This window comes from Gorilla gorilla, chromosome 11, assembly GCF_029281585.2.
Source record: "Gorilla gorilla gorilla isolate KB3781 chromosome 11, NHGRI_mGorGor1-v2.1_pri, whole genome shotgun sequence".
Classification (NCBI taxonomy): domain Eukaryota; kingdom Metazoa; phylum Chordata; class Mammalia; order Primates; family Hominidae; genus Gorilla; species Gorilla gorilla.
Genome location: NC_073235.2, coordinates 67,620,352 through 67,641,015, shown reverse-complemented (window position 1 = coordinate 67,641,015; position 20,664 = coordinate 67,620,352). Strand labels below are relative to the sequence as shown.

The following is a 20,664-nucleotide window of genomic DNA, read 5'->3' as shown; positions in this document are numbered from 1 at the left end:
TGCCAAAACTATCAGTAACTCTGATTTAATTCTGCAGGTATGTAACAGAATTTGTAAGCCTAGGCAATGTTTCAGCCCTTCGAACTTTCAGAGTCTTGAGAGCTCTGAAAACTATTTCTGTAATTCCAGGTAAGAAGAAACTGGTGTAAGGTAGTAGGCCCCTTATATCTCCAACTTTTCTTGTGTGTTATTGTGTTTGTGTGTGAACTCCCCTATTACAGATATGTGACAGAGTTTGTGGACCTGGGCAATGTCTCAGCGTTGAGAACATTCAGAGTTCTCCGAGCACTGAAAACAATTTCAGTCATTCCAGGTGAGAGCTAGGTTAAACACCGAGGCTGACTTTAATTATTGAGTTTGAAATCAATTTATGTGACTTACAGCATTAGCCCTGTTGCTTATTATTACAGTTCATCCCGTTAAATAATGCAAAATGATGTTTCAATGTCAGTTTAGCTCCTAAAATTTTACAAATTACATGCGTATTTATAAAGTCAGCCTTTGAGTTTAACAGAAAATTGCATGAGACATCTTCAAAAAATGCTAATTTGGGCCTCTTGCGCTCTCTCTCTCTCTCTTTTTCACTACCACGGCTTTACTAACAGATTTGGATTTTACCATTCGCTGCAGATGTAGTTCAAAAATGGATCTCCTTTTACAAATATTATTGTTGAAGAGCATGTATATGGCATGAGACTTACATTATTTTAAAATTCTTTTCTCCTCTAAATTACTACTGCTTGGAGGCTAGAGTAAAGAATGGATTGGTGGAAAATGGCTGCATGAAACACAAAATCTGAAATGAAAAATAACTCCCAAGTTTTTTTGTATGTTTGTTCAGCATGTAAAACCACACAAACAAAACTTCCTGACTAGATATTTAAACCTTCATATTGAATTTCCAGCAAGCACACTGTTCATGTATAAAATCTGCTGTTCATCTATTTCCCAAATCATCAGGCTATCCATACAGCTTTGGTGTCTAAATAGTCAAGCAATCATTTATGGGGGAAAGAGAATGTGTGTGACTATTAAGAAATCATGGTTTCTGGCACTCTTCCTCAGGTAACCTATAGTTCTCTCTCTGCAGGTTTAAAGACCATTGTGGGGGCCCTGATCCAGTCGGTAAAGAAGCTTTCTGATGTGATGATCCTGACTGTGTTCTGTCTGAGCGTGTTTGCTCTCATTGGGCTGCAGCTGTTCATGGGCAATCTGAGGAATAAATGTTTGCAGTGGCCCCCAAGCGATTCTGCTTTTGAAACCAACACCACTTCCTACTTTAATGGCACAATGGATTCAAATGGGACATTTGTTAATGTAACAATGAGCACATTTAACTGGAAGGATTACATTGGAGATGACAGTAAGAAGTATTACATTATGTTAACCTTAGTGTTGCTGAATGAATTTTCAACTATAAATAGTTGAGACTGTGGATGTACAGTCACCTTTGTAAATAACTGAAATAGTCCAACTCTGATTTATTACTAATACTAATGTGAATAGGATTAATATGAAATAAAATGGGGTTTTTTTGTATTAACAGGTCACTTTTATGTTTTGGATGGGCAAAAAGACCCTTTACTCTGTGGAAATGGCTCAGATGCAGGGTAAGAAACATAATATATTTTTTAAGATATAGAACTCTTTGCGAAAAAAAAAGTAGGTAGGAAAACATCTACATGGTTATATGTGTAGCCTTACCATGTATGCAATAAAGAGTGGTGCTGCTCCCCTAGGAAGTGCCTTGTCTGCCTTACTGGATTGCCACTGGTCCTAAACTCACAGCCATTAAAAATCATCCCTTTGTGAAGACCTTTCCCCAAAATTTCACAGTTAAGATGTTCTTAAATTGATGCTCCAATGTGTGAAGGCCCAGAGTCTGTCTTTGCTGTACATCCATCAGAGCTGTTAGGAAACACAGGAACACAAGATGGGCCCCTTTTTATTGGTGTACATATGTATCAATGGGATGAGTTTTGTCGTGACTGGAAAAGACCCAGACTATAATGTGGTCTTCAGGGTGGAAGCACACTTGGGGAAGTGCTTTGAAATATTTAAGTATTCTTGAAAGAGCATGAATTTCTGTATACAAAGAAGCCAAGGGTGCATGTGTGCCAAAGGCATGTCCAAGTATCAGTTGACATAATGAATAGTTCTTTTAGGCCACATGTTACAATAAAAGATGCCATAATATCTTAGTCATGCTGTTATTCTCTAACCCTTAAATATTTTCCTAAGAGTATTGTAAGTTAATTTTAAATCAAAATAGGGAATTTTTTAAGAGCTGAGAGATAGCGATAGTAAGTGACTCTTAGGACATGGAACTTAAATATATTTTGAGTCATCCTTTAAAAAGGGAAACTGGTGTAGCCATAAAAATCTAAGAGAGTTAATGAAAATGTATACTAGTCATATAAATAGAGCTTTGGGGAATTTTTTTTCCTGACAGTTTTCCTAGCCTTATTATGAATGTAGGGGGTAAGAGCATAGGTTGTAGAGTTCATGTATGCCAGGGTTCAAATCCTAACTTCACCATTTGTAAGCTCTTTGACCTTGGAAAAGTGTCCTAGGCTCTCTGTACCTTAGTTTACTCATCGTTAAAATGGAGAGAGTAATATTCTGTCCCTTTAATAGTTGTGATGATTAATGATTTAATACACATAAAGTATTTGAACTATCACATGGAAAATTGTAAGAATTTATTGTATGTACCAGCCTAAGCAACAAAGCAAGACCCTACCTCTACAAAAAAAAAAAAAAAAAAAAAGGAAAGAAAGAAAGAAAAAAAAGAAAAGAAAAGAAGAAGAAAAAAAGAAAAACCTAGCCAGGCATTGTGATGCACACATGTAGTCCTAACTTCTCAGGGGGCTAAAGTAGGAGGATTGCTTGAGCCTAGGAATTCCAAGCCACAGTGAGCTATGATCATGCCACTGCACTCCAGCCTAGGCGATAGGCTGTCTCTGAAAAATGGCTGGGAGCGGTGGCTCACACCTGTAATCCCAGCACTTTGGGAAGCAGAGGCAGGGGGATTACTTGAGGCCAGGAGATCTAGACCAGCCTGGCCAACATGGCGAAACCCTGTCTCTACTACAAAATACAAAAATTAGCTGGGTGTGGTGGGGCACACCTGTAATCTCAGCTACTCTGGAGGCTGAGGCACAATAATCTCTTAAACGTGAAAGATGGAGGTAGCAGTGAGCTGAGATGGCACCAATACACTCCAGTCTGGATGACAAAGCGAGACCCTGTCCCCCAAAAAAAGTTTTTAATAAATTTTAAAAAAAAGCACACTCTCTAAAAAAAAGAAAAGAATTTATTGCCTATTAACTATTATTTATTATGATGATGATTAACATAAAAGCCCAGATAAAATTTTGGATAAATTTGGTTAATACATACTTTATTCCTATTAAACCATAATAATCTATTCCCTTTAATGAATTCCTATTATGGCTTAAGTAATTTACGTCAACAGTCCCCAGCCTTTTTGGCACCAGGGACTGTTTTGTGGAAGACAATTTTTCCACCGACCAAGGGTGGTGGTGGGAAATGATTTCCGGATGATTCAAGCACGTTACATTTATTGTGTACTTTATTTCTATTATTAGTATACTGTAACATATAATGAAAGAACTGTACAAGTCACCATAATGTAGAATCAGTGGGAGCCTGATCTCAAATGATTCACCTGCCTCGGCCTCCCAAAGTGCTGGGGATTACAGGCATGAGCCACTGCGCCTGGCCATTGGTGATGAGTTTTTTGTTTTTGTTTTTGTTTTTTTTTGAGACGGAGTCTAGCTCTGTCACCCAGGCTGGAGTTTAGTGGCGCGATCTCGGCTCACTGCAAGTTCCACCTCCCGGGTTCAAGCTATTCTCCTGCCTCAGCCTCCCGAGTAGCTGGGACCACAGGCGCCCGCCACCACGCCCGGCTAATTTTTTGTATTCTTAATAGAGACCAGGTTTCACCATGTTAGCCAGGATGGTCTCAATCTCCTGACCTCGTGATCCGCCCGCCTCGGCCTCCCAAAGTGCTGGGATTACAGGAGTGAGCAAGGTGATGAGTTTTAAATACAAAACCATTTTGTATTTAAGCGGCACATTCCATTAAAGAAATAAATGATTTGTATTTTATTAAAATTAAAAGCTGCTGTTTTACAAAGATATTCTTAAGAGAATGAAAAGACAAACCAGCAACTGGAAGACAATATTTGCAAAGCACATATCTGATTAAAAAAAAAAAAGACTGGGGCCAGGTGCAGTAGCTCATTCCTGTAATCCAGCACTTTGGGAAGCTGAGAGGGGAAGATCATTTGAGCCCAAGAGTTTGAGACTGGCCTGGGCAGCATAGGGAGACACTGTTTCTACAAAAAATAAAAATAAAAAAATTAGCCAGGCATGGTGTAGTGTATCTGTGGTACCAGCTACTCAGGAGGCTGAGGCAGAAGGATTACTTGAGCCTGGGAGGTTGAGGCTGCAGTGAGCCATAATCAGACCACTGCACTATAGCCTGGGCAACAGAATTATACCCTGTCTCAAAACAAAACAAAACAACAAACCAGTGTCCAGAATATCTAAAGAACTCTTAAAACTCAACAATAAGAAAACAAATGACCCAATTTAAAACTGGCAAAAGATCTGAACAGATACCCCACACGAGTATATAGTACAGGTGGCTATTAAGGAGGTAAAAAGGCACTCGACATCATTTGTCATTAGGGAATTGCAAACTAAAACAACAAGGAGTTACCACTGCACATCTGTTAGAATGACTGAGAAATGTATCTGGCAATACCAACTTCTGATGAGGATGCAGAATAACAGGAACTCTCGCTTATTTCTGGTGGGAATGCAAAACTAGACAACCGCCTTGGAAGACAGTTTGGCGGTTTCTTACAAAATAAACATAGTCTTACCATATGATCCAACAAGTGCACTTCTAGGTATTTAGCTGATCAACTTGAAAACTTATGTCTTCACAAAAAAACCTGCATGTGAATATTTATAGCAGCTGTATTCATAATGACCCCAAACTGGAAGTAACCAAGATGCCCTTCAATGACCCCAAACTGGAAGCAACCAAGATGTCCTTCAATAGTTGTATAGATAAATAAATTGTCCCATACAATAAAATATTACTGAGTGATTAAAAAGAAATGAGCTATCAAGATACAAACAGATATTAATGAATATTAAATGCACATTTCTAAGTGAGAAAAAGCCAACCTCAAAAAGCTACATACTGTATGATTTCAATTACCTGACATTCTAGAAAACACAAAACAATAAAGATGATAAGAAAATAGTGTTTTCCAGGGGTTCATGGTGAAGGATTATCTAGGTAAAGCAAAGGGGATTTTTTTTTTAGGGTGAGAACCTGTTCTCTAAGATTCTATAATGGTGAATATGAAACAACGCATTTGTTAAAACTCATAGACCTTTATAAAACAAAGAGTGAATCTTAATATATACAAATTAAAAAAAATCTTTTGTGAGGTTTGGGGATCCCAGGAAGAAATGGAATATGTGACAAAAATATATAAATGTATTGCAAAATATGAAACGACCTCACTGTAAGTGGTGGGGTAATAACATGCCAACCTAAGTAACTTTGGAAATGAGTGGAGTCTGTAAGACTAAAGGTAAAAGGAACAATACCCTAGTTGATAAAGTTGTTTCCAATGGTAGTATAGATTAACAATCCTGAAACCACTGTGCATGTGTACCAGTACAGAGCAATTACAAACATGTGTATCTCCTTGTTCTGTCAGCTGAGAGGGCCTAGAAGCAATGACACCCCAGCAGCAACAAACACAGCTAGCACTCAGATCTTGGTTTCTAATACCATTTTCCAATAAAAAGAACTAGTCCTTGGAGAAATGGTTGATTCTAGGACTGTGGCAGAAATTATAAAAGATGAGCCTGGAGCATCTGATAGTACCTAAAAGTAAGAAAGTGTTAAAAAAAAAAAAATGCAACCCACAACCATGGTGTATGTCAAACTGTTACAGGTGTCAACTGAAAGAGCTTCCAATGGCCAAAGATGAAGCCATTTGAACAAATAAATGAAATATCATTGAATTGTAATCCAAAATATAAAATGAATATCCATGACTACATGTTAATTGAAATGATTGAATAATTAAATAAAATATGAATGGACAAATATCCGGTGCAGAATAATTTCAAATAATTTTTGTATATACTTAAGATCATAACTGCAGGTTCCTTAAATGTGGTCTGTACACAGTGACTTTGTTTCAAAGAGCACATATGGAAAAGGAAGAAAAGGGAGTAAATTTACAGTAGAGAAACCTAACACTACCTCAAGACAGGTGGTGAAAGTTAACATCAACAGTGATAAGTCATAGTGAGTGATAAGTACGTACCCTTGGCATGATGTGATGTGACGACAGTGACATTTTACCTCTGTAGTCTCCCACCCAAAAATCCATAACCTAAATATAATCATGAGACAAACATTAGACAAATCCCAATTGAAGGGTATTCTACAAAATATCTGACCAGTAATCCTCAAAACTGTTTTGGTCATCAAAAACAAGGGAAGTCTGAGAGATTGTCACAGCCAAGAGGAGCCTAAAAAGACATAACTACTAAATGCGATGTGTAACCGGAATGGGATCCTGGAGCAAAAAAAGGACATTAAGAAAAAAACTGAGGGCTAGGCACAGTGGCTCTCGCCTGTAATCCCAGCACTTTGGGAGGCCGAGGCAGGTGGATCACGAGGTCAGGAGATGGAGACCATCCTGGCTAACACTGTGAAACGCTGTCTCCACTAAAAATACAAAAAATTAGCTGGGCGTGATGGCAGGCACCTGTAGTCCCAGCTATTTGGGAGGCTGAGGCAGGAGAATGGTGTGAACCTGGGAGGCAGAGCTTGCATTGAGCCGAGATTGCGCCACTGCACTCCAGCTTGGGTGACAGAACGAGACTACATCTCAAAACAAAACAAACAAAAAAAAAAAACTGATGAAATCTGAATAAAATAGTAACTTTAGGTAATAATAATGTATTAAGGCTGGGTGCGGTGGCTCGCACCTGTAATCCCAGTACTTCAGGAGGCCAAGGCGGGAGATTGCTTGAGCCCAGAAGTTTGAGACCAGCCTGGGCAGCATAGCAAGATCCCATCTCAATTAAATAATAACAATATATCAATATTGAAAATGGCATGGAATGTATGAAGACTGTACTATCCTCATACTTTTTCTGTAAATAAAAAATTGTTATAAATATTAACTTTATTTTAGAAAATTCTACAAAACCAGCTAATGAAATGGTTGATTCCACACTCTTTGTCTGTTTTCTGGCTTTTAATTTTTTTTTTTTTTTTTTTTTTTTTTTTTTTTTGAGGCAGAGTCTCGCTCTGTCACCCAGGCTGGAGTGCAATGGCACAATATCGGCTCACTGCAAGCTCCACCTCCCGGGTTCACGCCATTCTCCTGCCTCAGCCTCCCGAGTAGCTGGGACTACAGGCACCCACCACCACGCCCAGCTAATTTTTTTTTTTGTATTTTTAGTAGAGATGGAGTTTCACTGTGTTAGCCAGGATAGTCTCGATCTCCTGACCTCGTGATCCGCCCGCCTTGGCCTCCCAAAGTGCTGGGATTACAGGCGTGAGCCACTGCACCCGGCCTTAATTTTTAACTATTGATTCTTGCCACTTTGTAAAGAGTAGAAATATGGTAATGTCAGAGCTAAAAGTGTGTGGTTGCTAGTTTTCTGCCATTCTAAATGTCCGTAAATATTTATTCGCATCTAAATTTTCTATTGGTCTTCCTAGTGAATTTCATCTGATAAGTTTCACGGTGGGCAATCACCTAAAGTGTTCTGGAAATTAAAGCAAGATAATTCGTCACAGATAGCAGCTTTGGGTTTTGAAAATTCCTATAAGTCAAATAAATTGAAATTGCTGTAATTTCTATACTGACCCTACCTCCATTTCTCTCTCTTATAGCCAGTGTCCAGAAGGATACATCTGTGTGAAGGCTGGTCGAAACCCCAACTATGGCTACACAAGCTTTGACACCTTTAGCTGGGCTTTCCTGTCTCTATTTCGACTCATGACTCAAGACTACTGGGAAAATCTTTACCAGTTGGTAAGGTCCAAATGAGCATGCATAACATTTATTTTTATAGACATGTATGAAATGAAAAGCATAGGCTGGGTGTGCCTGTAATCCTAGCACTTTGGGAGGCAGAGGCGGATGGATCACTTGAGTCCAGGAATTCGAGACCAGCCTGAACAACATGGCAAAACACCATCTCTACCAAAATACAAAAATTAGCCCAGCATGGTGGCGCCCATCTGTAGCCCTTGCTACAAGGGAGTCTGAGGTGGGAGGATCACCCAAGCCCAGGAGGTGGAGGTTGCAGTGAGTCGAGATCATATCATTGCACTCCAGCCTAGATGACAGAGTAAGACCCCATCTCAAAAAAAGAAAGGGGAAGGGAACGGGAAAAGGAAAGGGAAAGGGAGAGAAGGGAATGGAAAGGAAGGGAAAGGACCTGCTTATAACACTCTGGAACACAGAGGAAGGTCCAACATAAAGCAAGTGTGCCAGGAATCCTAATTGCTCACTGAGTCAGTACCTATATATGTACACTGAGGACTTTTTTATGTGAAAGGCATTCTGCTAGGAACTTGGAGATGCAAATAATGTTCATGACTCTTAGAAGTTGATAATCCAGTTGTTGGTATATAAACAGCAGGTTAAAAGATTTTAAAAATCAATGATGTTGATGTGAAAATTTCAAATTAAAGCTCTAGCTATTAACTGAGACTAGAAGGGGAGGGGAGCAAAAGTCATCTATAGATAGTATGGTGAATAGCTGCAGTGCAAATGGAATCTCACTGAAAGGATTTAAAGGTTCAGTGCTCTTACTTGTCATATTATTGCTCTGCATATGAACTCTAATAAAAGCATTATAATGGGGCTCACATATATATCCACTATATATGAGTTTAAAATGTATTTATATCAAACAAGACTGCAGTCAAGCCTCAGATAATCTGATTCTTAATTTTGTGTGTTGAGCATATCAATACCAAAAAATTCTTGGTGAAAATAAACTGGATACTAAAAAGCTAATTAGTCTACTGACTATCTAACTGTGGTAATCAGATATTTATTTGGGGACATTATACTAAAATACTGATGGAATTATCCCCCATTTCCCCTAGACATTACGTGCTGCTGGGAAAACATACATGATATTTTTTGTCCTAGTCATTTTCTTGGGTTCATTTTATTTGGTGAATTTGATCCTGGCTGTGGTGGCCATGGCCTATGAGGAGCAGAATCAGGCCACCTTGGAAGAAGCAGAACAAAAAGAGGCCGAATTTCAGCAGATGCTCGAACAGCTTAAAAAGCAACAGGAAGAAGCTCAGGTACTGAGTGATAAAAGCAAAGATTTATCATTATTATTATTAGTTTCTAAGTAGAAATAGTGTTATACTATAGAGGGTAGATTGGAACTGCTTTTTCATTTTATATATAGGCATTGTCATTAGAAAAAAAAAGTATTCAAATATGAACTTGTTTCTGAAGTTAGAGTCTAACAAACTTTTTAGACACTGTATATAAAGAAATCAGCTAGCGGATAGAAAATACATTAGGGATAAGGTTTACTATGGAATTGTCTCATAGAACCTAAGAGAGGAATTTAATTTTTTACTTAATTTAGAAAAGAAATAAAACTGATATTTCCAATTATTAGTGATTCACCCCTAATTATGACATTTGAGATTTTGTTCTGAAGTTAATTGATTTTAAAGGTTGACAAGATACTTTATATATACCTGTGCTTAACAATTCTTTGGGATTTCTGTAGAAAAAAAAAAATGTTTGCTATAGCCCACATCAGGATATCAGGAAGGTATTTAAAGTTAGATGCCAACTTGAGATTTTTATTAATATTAAAGGCTGTGTGAGCTAGGGGTATAGTGAATGGGGCATTAATGTGTTGAGGAGAAGAGACGGAAACACAGTACCGTATTAAAAGACAGAAAAAAAATCCATATACTGAAAGGTGAAGACTCGCGAATATATAGTAAAAATCTGATTCATGCCAGTTAGAATTATAATTTCTCAATATTTTTGCCAACATTTGGTATGGCCAGTCTTTTTAATTTTAGCCATTCTAATAAGTATCTCATTTCTGTTTTGATTTTCATTTTCCTAATTACTAATGTTGAGCACCTTTTTCTGTTCTTATTTTCCATCTGTATAGCTTCTTTTATGAAGTGGTTGTTCAAATCTTTAATCCCCTCCTTTTTTTTTAGTTAGGTTGTTTGATTTCATATTATTGAGTTTTGAGCATTCTTTGACTCTTTGGGATGTAAGTCCTATATCACATATATGCTTCTCAAATATTTAAAGTGCAGTTTATCCAGAGTATTATTTCTTAGCTTTTTTGTTTAAATCATTCTTTTGGATCTAAGAAATTTTTGCCAAGTCAACCCCATGAGTATTTTCTTCTACATTTTCTTCTTAAGTTAGTTTTATGCTTTATATTTAGGTAAATAACCCATTTTAGTTAATTTGTATAACATATGAGTGATATATTGAGATTCACTTTTTAAAAATATGAGTATCTAATTATTCCAACTGCATAAAAACAAAATATTCATTCTCCACTGCATTGCCTTTGAACTTTTGTCAATTATTAGTTGTCCATAGGTGAGTGTGTCTATTTCTGAACTCTATTCTGTTCAGTTGATTTATTTGTCATTTTTATACCAGTACCACACTCTCTTAATTCCTGTACCTTTTATGACGAGTCTTGAAATAAGATAGTGCAGGTCCCCAACTTTTTGTTCTTTTTTTTTTTTTTCAAAGCTGTTTTGGCTGTTTTATGTCCCTTGTAGCTCTGTATGAGTTTTTTTTCTAAGTTTTATATATATATATTTTTTATTATACTTTAAGTTCTAGGGTACATGTGCACAACATGCAGGTTTGTTACATATGCATACATGTGCCATGTTGGTGTGCTGCACCCATTAACTCGTCATTTACATTAGGTATACCTCCTAATGCTATCCTTCCCACCTCCCCCACTCACCAGTTAGAATGGTGATCATTAAAAAGTCAGGAAACAACAGGTGCTGGAGAGGATGTGGAGAAATAGGAACACTTTTACACTGTTGGTGGGACTGTAAACTAGTTTAACCATTGTGGAAGACAGTGTGGCGATTCCTCAGGGATCTAGAACTAGAAATACCATTTAACCCAGCCATCCCATTACTGGATATATACTCAAAGGAATATAAATCATGCTGCTATAAAGACACATGCACACGTATGTTTATTGTGGCACTATTCACAATAGCAAAGACTCTGTATGAGTTTTAAACTCCATTTGTCAAATGCAATTTGAATGATTTCTATTGCTGTCTTTAAGTCAATTATCTTTTCTTTTGAACATTTAATCTGCCGCTAATTTCATCCAGTGTATTTGTCATCTGAAACATTGTAGTTTTCACCTCTGCAAGCTTGATCTGTCTTTTTTATATTTCATATATCTCTAATTAACATTGTGAACATACACAATACAGTTATAACAACTGTTTAAGTTCCCTGTCTGCTAATTTGAACATCTGTGTCACTTCTTGGTCAGTTTTGATTAATTTTTCTCTTTATCATGGGTTACATATTCCTGCAGCTTTATGATCCTGACAATCTTCAATTGAATTCCAGACACTGTCAATTTTACTTTTTTTAAGTGCTGGATATTTTTGTATTCCCATAAAAATTATTGATCTTTGTTTCAGGACATAGTTATGTCGTTTACACAGTTTGATCCTTTTGTATCTTTAAACCTTTGAAAATTTGTTAGGCAGGACCAGAATACCATTTATTCTAAGACTAATTATTCCTCACTAGTGAATCAAGACCCTTCCTAATACTCTACCCAATGCGCATTTAAAACGAAGTGTTTGCCAGTGTAGGAACAGACACTGTTCTGGCACAGTGTGATTGCCAGGTGGTGTTCTCTCTAATCCTCAGCCTCAGGTAGTTTTCTAAGACAAATGCTTGGTGAATAATCTTCTCAGTACTCAAGGAGAACCTGAGAAGATCCCTAGAGTTCTCTCTCTGCTCGACTCTCTCCTCTGTGGTACCCTGTTCTGTGAACTATACAACCACCCTGATTTTCCTAAACTCAGCTTCATCTCATCCATTCATGGAGTCTGCAGAGATACTTCCTCTCTACATCATAGTCTGGAAGTTCCAGTCCATAAGCTAAGAAAAGCATAGAGCTGACTGCTTGCTTTTCCATTTTCCAATATCTTAAAACATCCTGATCTGATGTCCAGTGCCTTCAAAACCACTGTAACATGTATTTTGTCTGTTTTATTGGTTGCTTCAGGAGAGAGCAAATCTGGTCTCTGTTACTCAATTTTGGCCAGAAGCAGAAATCCAAATAATATTTTTATGCACTGACTTTTTTGAGGATTTTTTTCAGATGAATGGCTCCACATATTTGAAGTATTCTTTGGATGACAGTATATAATAGAAATTGGTATATTCAAAATTTAAGTTTTTAACAATTCTGAGTTACTTTGAAGATGCACAACAAATAGCATTAGGTCCTTTCTCAAGGCATTTTTTGGTGTAATGGAGATACAGCAATGAGTTGTTTAGTGAATTATTGAGCTCAACTCTAGGCATAGCTTTTGCTGAACATGCTAGCTTGACCACTTTCATCTTACCATTGGATACAGAGTAGTAATGTGGATATACCTTATTGATTTTATACAGAAAACTATAAACAAATTTGGTGAAACTTGAAAATATTTTAAAATATACCTCATGCTTGCCAGAAAGTTCTACATTTGAATTATTTAAGAGTTTTATTCTATATCACCATAAATAAAACACATTTATAATATAATAAAATAAAAATAGCTATTTACAGGGCAAATACTTTATTTCAAGGTTTTAAATAAGTGTTATAGGAAATAATATTCATAAATTGCATATGATTGTATTTTAAAGCACTGGGTTTTTCTATTATCATTAATAAAAGCAGACAAATTAATGTGCTTGAAAATCCTACACAGATAATGAGTTTATTCTAAAATGCAGCCATTTTAGGGTAAAATATGACATCAATTAAAAAGAGTATAGTCTTTTCGAACTTAGAAATAAACATGCACTATTTCTAGTAGAAGTTTAAAGAACCTACGATTATGATGAGTTTGGCTAAAAAACATCAGTTCTATTAACTTAGTAGTCAGTTACTGAATCTTAGTGACCAAATCATCACAATTTGATTCAGCTTTAGCTTCATACATATAAAATTTAAATTTATCCAAGGTAAAGTATAATACTGATTGGAGTAGCACAGTGCCAAATCCATTTTAGTTCCTTATTGACAACACAGGTAATGATGACTAGTAAATTATCAATGTTGAAGCCAGGAGGAAGTGGAGGCAAAGACAGAATTAGTGCACCTATAATATCATTTATGCTGCAGTGTAGCTTAAGTCTCCCTAACCACCTATGACTCTTCAAAAGTTACTATCTAGCCAATGACTTCATGAAGGCTAGCATCACTTCCATCTTTTTTATTATTGGTTGAGGGGCCACCTAGGGCTAGTCATTGTGTAGGCATGAGAAAATAATGTGGAGAAACACAAACCCTGCAAAGAAATCAATGTTTTGTCCTAGATCATTCTAATTGTGTTTGACATTTAAATTGTGATATTTAAGTACCTAATGTTGCCCAGCTTAGTATATCCCATAGCAGTCTATATTGCTCTGATAGGAAAAAATTTGGGAGTAAGCTCTAGAACAAAATTCGAAATAGTAGCTCTTAAGAAATCTAATATAATTGGGGTAGAACAGAAATAGGTATAATGTCTTGTAGCTTTGAATGGGATTTTAACTGGATTATATATATAAAATGAATGAAGTATTAGTTATGTGGTTATATTTTTACGGACACACAGATACAGTGAGTTACAGAGCCTACTTTGAATCACACAAAAATGTTATAAGAAAATGTAATTTCCTGAGTAAATATTAAGTGAAATTTCTTATTTGTTAAAAGAGGAATTCAGCAAGTTGGCTGTGAAAGTAACACAGTTATTCTCATATGAAGGACATTGGTAGTGTCACAGAGTTGGGTATAAACAGGTACACAGACATGAGAGATGACAGGAAACATCTGCCTTTGAGGGAATTGGCAAATCACTGGAAGTGGAACAAATGACAGATTTGAGTTGATGAGTGACACAGAGAATGTGTCTGAGGTTACCTTTGTTGCCTTAGAAATCTGTTTTGGTTTTGAGTTATTTGAACTGTTAACCAGAATAGGTTTGGAAATAATGTCTTATGCAAAACAAAGTTTGTGGCCGGGTGCGGTGGCTCGCGCCTGTAATCCCAGCACTTTGGGAGGCTGAGGTGGGTGGGTCACTTGAGGCCAGGAGTTTGAGATCAGCCTGGCCAACATAGTGAAACCCTGTCTCTACTAAAAATACAAAAATTAGCCAGGTGTGGTGGCTCATGCCTGTAATCCTAGCTACTCAGGGGGCTGAGGCAGGAGAATCGCTTGAACCCAGGGGTGGAGGTTGCAGTGAGCCGAGATCATGCCATCGCACTCCAGCCTGGGCGACAGAGTGAGACCCCATCTAAAAAAAAAAAAAGTTTGGAAGTGATTTAAATGGACATAAGTTTTAGGATTATGGTGAGGGACTATTACCACCACTTCCTTTGTTTGCAGGAACAAACAAGTCAATAAATGATTAACACTGTGTGTTGTGTGTTTGTGTCTATATAAAATAGAAAAGAGAATTAAGGACTTTATTTGGATAAGAAAGGGTATATATATTTTCACTGTTTCAACAAATGGTGTATATTATGTACCTCATATGTATCCAGAACTCTGTAAGTATATTTAACTTGCTACAGATAAGTGATTCATTTATTCACTTTATTTTGCATATATAGTCAGAGTTATAAAATGTACTTAATATTTCTCATTTTACATCATGAATTATATTAAAAGTGATACTGATGATCAATAATTCCATTAAAAACCTGGCTATATGACTCTATAAAATTTTATAAATATCTAAATTCTGAATTACTGTTTTATTTAAATGCTGGGTATTGTCTTATATCAAGTCTTAGATTTGAGCTTCCATTATGAATATAGTGCTTAATATAAATAAATATGTTACATTTTATGTGTTGCTTGGTCAAACACATAAATTTAAAATCATATTTAGTACTAAGTTTCCCTCCCTGAGATCATTGTAATCCTAGAGAATTTGCAGCATAGTAATTTTAGATTTAAAATCTTTTTTAAATTTTTAAACATGAAGTTTAAAAATGAAAACTACTTAGGAGAGTTTGCTTCTTCTCAAGAAAGATGAAACATAAAGCACAAAGTGTTGTCAAAGCATTATAAATAGGTTTCATCTCCATTTCTTCCTAAAATATGTTGTTATATAGACTGTTATGACAGTCTTTTACGACGTCTTGAAAAGTCAAGTCTTTTATGATGTCTTGAAAAGTCAGCTTGCTATCTGTAGCAAGTTAAGTATAAGTTCTATAAAGTTCTTCAGAAGCATCAAAGTCAAGGTTAAGTATGTCTTGTTCTTCCCCCACCCCCACCCCAGTGTCTGAGACAATTGATAGCAAAGTACATTTTTAAATCTTTATTCACCAATTATTTACTGAGCCTTATTTATGTCAGGTGACATACTAGTCACTGAGCATACAATGATACAATTTCTATCTAGCTTACAGTTAATGGGAAAGATAAACAATATATTAGATAAGTTAGATTTGTTTGTATTTAGTGATGACATATGTAAAAAGTTTAACTGATATTGTCATAATTTAATTTTCACTTCTGTGGTTACATTTACAAATAGTACTATACTTAATGAGAACTCAGCTTTGATGCACACCATATTGTTTCATATCCTCTGTATTTCATTGTTAGATCATTTCCAGTCTAAAAATACTATTTGCCATGTTTCACCTCAGAGCTGTGTTTCATTTGTAGGTACAGAAATTCAAAGTGCTTAAGAATACTTAGTGCTGCAATATAGAAAGAAAATATTTGAAGCAGTTCTCATAATCCTTTGAATGAATTTATGTATTGCTATGTTAATCCTTTGTTGTTATTTATAATATTAAATAATTATGAACGTTTAAAATTTTTAAAGTGATATGTAATAAATTCTCTGGGAGTAACATGATCACAGAGATGTGAACTACAGTCCTAAATGTAATTCAAAGGAAGGAAGATGATAAGCTATCTAATACATTTCCCTACTTCCATCTGGAGGTAAAATAGTAGACACTTGAAATGTTTTATGTTCACAAAAAAATAAAAGAGACAGTCTTTTGTACTGGATTTAGAGGGGAAAAATATGACTCAGCTGCTCAGAAGTGCACACAGGAGGAAACGTTTTACAGATGGAATCAGAATGGTAGTTAGATGAGCAACCACCACGAAGAAAACATTTGCTTTTTAAAGTATAGAAGACACTTTGAAGAGAACAGTTGTCACCCCCCCCCCCCCAAAAAAAAGACAATCCAGAAGACAGGCAAAACCAGATTTTTCTTGCTTTAATGCATACACTAGCATATTGCTTTATATGATTTAAAACATAAGGATCGTTGTTAAGTAAACTCTTGTGGTGAGACAAAATAAAAGGACTAGAGGATAGACTTTTCACTTGTAGTTAATGTGTCTTAAATGGCAATATTTTAACCATACTCAACTGTTTTCAAAGCTCTGTGTTCTAAATAGTGCCTGGCTTTGTTTTATGACAGGCAGTTGCGGCAGCATCAGCTGCTTCAAGAGATTTCAGTGGAATAGGTGGGTTAGGAGAGTTGTTGGAAAGTTCTTCAGAAGCATCAAAGTTGAGTTCCAAAAGTGCTAAAGAATGGAGGAACCGAAGGAAGAAAAGAAGACAGAGAGAGCACCTTGAAGGAAACAACAAAGGAGAGAGAGACAGCTTTCCCAAATCCGAATCTGAAGACAGTGTCAAAAGAAGCAGCTTCCTTTTCTCCATGGATGGAAACAGACTAACCAGTGACAAAAAATTCTGCTCCCCTCATCAGGTATGATTTTCTACTAAGTGCTCTGGTTTCTTTATCATTGCTATTGCTTTTTAGTTGTTGCATTTTGTTTTGGTACACTTTTGTACTATCTGACTTCAGTGAGGGACAGGGAACTAACATTTAATATAGTCGTTTAAATTCTTATAATAGATTGTCTTCAAAGGGATTTTTATTAAACCATTAATAAAATGTTCACCATTTTGAGACTGATATATATATACAGATAGATATATTGATATAATATATAGATATATATAATATATATTGATATAACCTATATATATATCAACCTGTATATATATATGTGTGTATATATGTGTCTATACACACACACACACACACACACACACACATATATATATATAACCTACACTAGCAGACTTTTCAATGAGAGTTTTGGAATCTCTTGTTTACATTTTCCGTTTTGAGACCCTAGATAAACTTATTTTCTTTGAGAATGGGTTTCTGCCTTTGTTATCCAAAGTTGTGATTGTAACATACATATAAATTTTGAAAAGAAGTGTTCTTTGGGTTTTGTCTTTATCCTTTGATAAGAGAACTGGACTATGGTGAGTCTCCATTTTGCTTGCATAGGGTCATGCCATGATACATTAGAATGAAATTATGACCTAAATGTTCTTGAAGAGAACAGCATCAAAGGTAGTCTATTTTTGCTCTGATTTAATGCCAACTACCTGGTTCTTCAGCATAGTTTTAAGTAAAAGAGTAAAAACTAGTTTCAATTATTTGATGTTTAGTAAGTTTTATGGATTAGTAAGTTAATGTATTGTTTACATATGTCTGATGTAAAGAATAATTAGTTACAAAATCTGTGATAAGTACAATTATGGCTTTGAATACTATTTGGCACCATTAGAATTTCATGTGCTATGAATTGCAAATGCTTCTAATCATAACAATCTTGAGTCAGAATTATACCCTAAAAATAATGCTTCGAGAGATAATATATAAGATTAATTTAATCAAAAATGGCAAATCAACCAAGGGGTATGATATATTTTTCATAAAGAAAGAAACTTCTAAAAAAAAAAACCAGAAGTAATAAACACAAAATTCAACATAGTATTTACTTTTGGTTGGGAGAAAAGGTAATATGCAAGTTCTCAGTGAATGTTTTATAATCTATCTTTAATATGTAAACAAATATTTTTAAAGAAAAAAGTAAACTATATTAATAACTTAAAACGTGTATTCTCATATTAGAACAAAATGGACATGAATACACAAAGAGTTTTAAGATAAAGCCATTTTTCTGCAGATAACATCAATATCAAGAAATTCAACTATTACTATCTTGTGTAATACAAATATAAAATATATTATCAAATCAGTATAACATATTTGGAATTAACTTGAAGCTCTGAAGGGCAACTTGGTTTCTCAGATCAGATTTTTTTTTCTTAAAGAGTCACCCTTGATATTTTGGAATTCTTAAAACTATTAGGAGTTATTAGAATTAAGAGTATATGAAACTATAGCATAATGATGCTACAGTGAACACAAACTTTTGTGTTCATATCTCAACTCCAAACTAGTTCTGTGACCTTGGTCAAGTCACTTGTACTTTGTAAAATTTCTGTAAAATAAAGTAAGAATACCTGTGTTAAAGAGATGGGGACTAAGCAATATATAGAAAATCTGTGTGACAAAGAGTAAGTCTCTTATTAAGTTAAAATCGGTGAATGAATTTCAAATGAGGGAAAGCAAACTTCTGAGTAGTTTCAACTACTAACAAATGTATATACATAATTTGATAGCAGTATTAGTTCCTTTATTGTTTCATCATTTTGCTCAAATAAATTTTGTAGATCAGTTCATTCAATCCAATCAACAAATATTTATTGATCGCCAACTATGTAGCAAGCATAGTTCAAGATGCTGAAAATACCTCAAAGAATAAAAGAGACTCAATTCACTGACCTCATGGAAATTTTTTCCAAAGGAGACGGACAATGAACAAAATAAATAAGTTATAGACTGTGTTAGAAGGTAACAAATGTTAAGGGAAAAAAAAGTAAGCAGGAAAAGAGGAACAGGAGCCATAATCGGAGGTAAAATTTTAAATAGGGTGGTTTACAATGACCTCACTATTAAGACATTTTGGGAAAGATTTGGAGGAGGCAAAGAAAGAGGCTCTCTTAAGGAACAGCATTCTAAGCTGATGAAAGAGGCAGTGCAAAACCCTGACATGGTAGCATGCCTGGAGTGCTTAAGGAGCAACTGGTAGACTTGGTTTGCTGGAGCTGAGTGAACCACAGACAGGCAAGAGCAGAGAGGTTAGCTGATGGCCAGTGTTTTAATACTAAAGCAGAATCAGTACATACATATGGTAGATGTCGTTCATTTTATATTTGTAAATAGGCAGAAGATAGATGGATAGATAGATAATTTCAAAAGTGAAAGAAATAATCTATTAGTTTTAAATTTGCATATCCCAGTAAAGACAGACTAAGAGCATTAACAAAACTAACAAGCAGAAATATACCATAAACGGTTTACAATTTCTGCTTCTGTAAACAAAAAAGGAATCTGGTAGAAAGAGAATCAGTGAAGGTGGTGGGGACAGGAAGCGTAAGATAGACAGTAAATACTGCTCAAATCAAATGTATCTTCTGAAAATGTCAAAGCAGAGAGGGCATAAATTGTGGGTGCCCTGCCTTCTATTCACATAAATTACAAATGTTATTTTATGTTTATTACATTATTTTATTTTTAAACAGATAATATGTTAGTTGTAAAAAATAAAGAAATACTTAAAAGTATAAAATGAAACCTCAAAATGCTAAGTACTTCTGACAAATATTCACTTTCCTTGTTCCCACTAGAACATCTTAAAATTCCCAGCATCTTTTTCCATCTTGACTTTTCCCAACCCACTTTGAATCCAAACCCTACATGCATGATTGTGTCTTATAGACCTAATTTCTTCTATTTTCCCTTTTGTTACTGAAAATTAAGAAACAGTCTACATTTATCTTCTGGGAACAAGATGAAAAAGATACCTGGGAAATATGTTTTGACATGCCTGAGGTAAAGAAAGATGGCCTTTCACTCCTTAAAACATTAAAGCTGGTTTTCCCTAGAGAAAGTGTTGCCACAGCTGTGGGTATTCCCTCCACTCTGCTGCATCTTCTAGTGTGTTATTTTTGGTTTATTTTCTCTGAATGCTATTTCTGTTATCTTCTTTTTCCGTCTCTGTTGCCTTGAAAGCTGCGCTCACACCCATTATTATACATTCCAAAGAGTGAATAGAAATTTCAAATAAACTCAGAGATCTGGAACGCCTTTGAAAATACCTGACATAAAAATATCCAAATTAAAGGCATGTCCCAGATACATAGTGGATGTACACACGTACCACATACTCCCAACCAATACTGTGTAGACCGATTTTCAGTTTCCAGAGACAGTTTCAGAACATAGGTGTATTGAGGTGATTATACTCAGCCATCCTAGGGATTAATGTAAGACCAAGTTAGTATTTCTCTGAGTGTAGGATGAGGTCCACCCTGTGTTAGGGTCACCTGGAATGTGTCAG

At 35.6% G+C, this 20,664-nt stretch overlaps 1 protein-coding gene across 4 annotated transcripts in view; it reads left to right on the top strand.

Moving 5' to 3' along the window:
• Nucleotides 1-20,664, top strand: part of SCN3A (sodium voltage-gated channel alpha subunit 3) — a 116,925-nt gene that overhangs the window by 40,482 nt on the left and 55,779 nt on the right. For 3 of the 4 annotated variants that reach the window (XM_055380245.2, XM_055380244.2, XM_019022785.4), the window contains exons 7-12: nt 222-313; nt 1,091-1,363; nt 1,547-1,610; nt 7,976-8,117; nt 9,203-9,409; nt 16,815-17,105. In XM_055380245.2, coding sequence (XP_055236220.1) covers nt 222-313; nt 1,091-1,363; nt 1,547-1,610; nt 7,976-8,117; nt 9,203-9,409; nt 16,815-17,105 — 1,069 coding nt within the window. Of the gene's footprint in view, nt 1-37; nt 130-221; nt 314-1,090; nt 1,364-1,546; nt 1,611-7,975; nt 8,118-9,202; nt 9,410-16,814; nt 17,106-20,664 lie in introns of all 4 variants that reach the window. The other variant, XM_055380246.2, reaches the window with a different exon arrangement.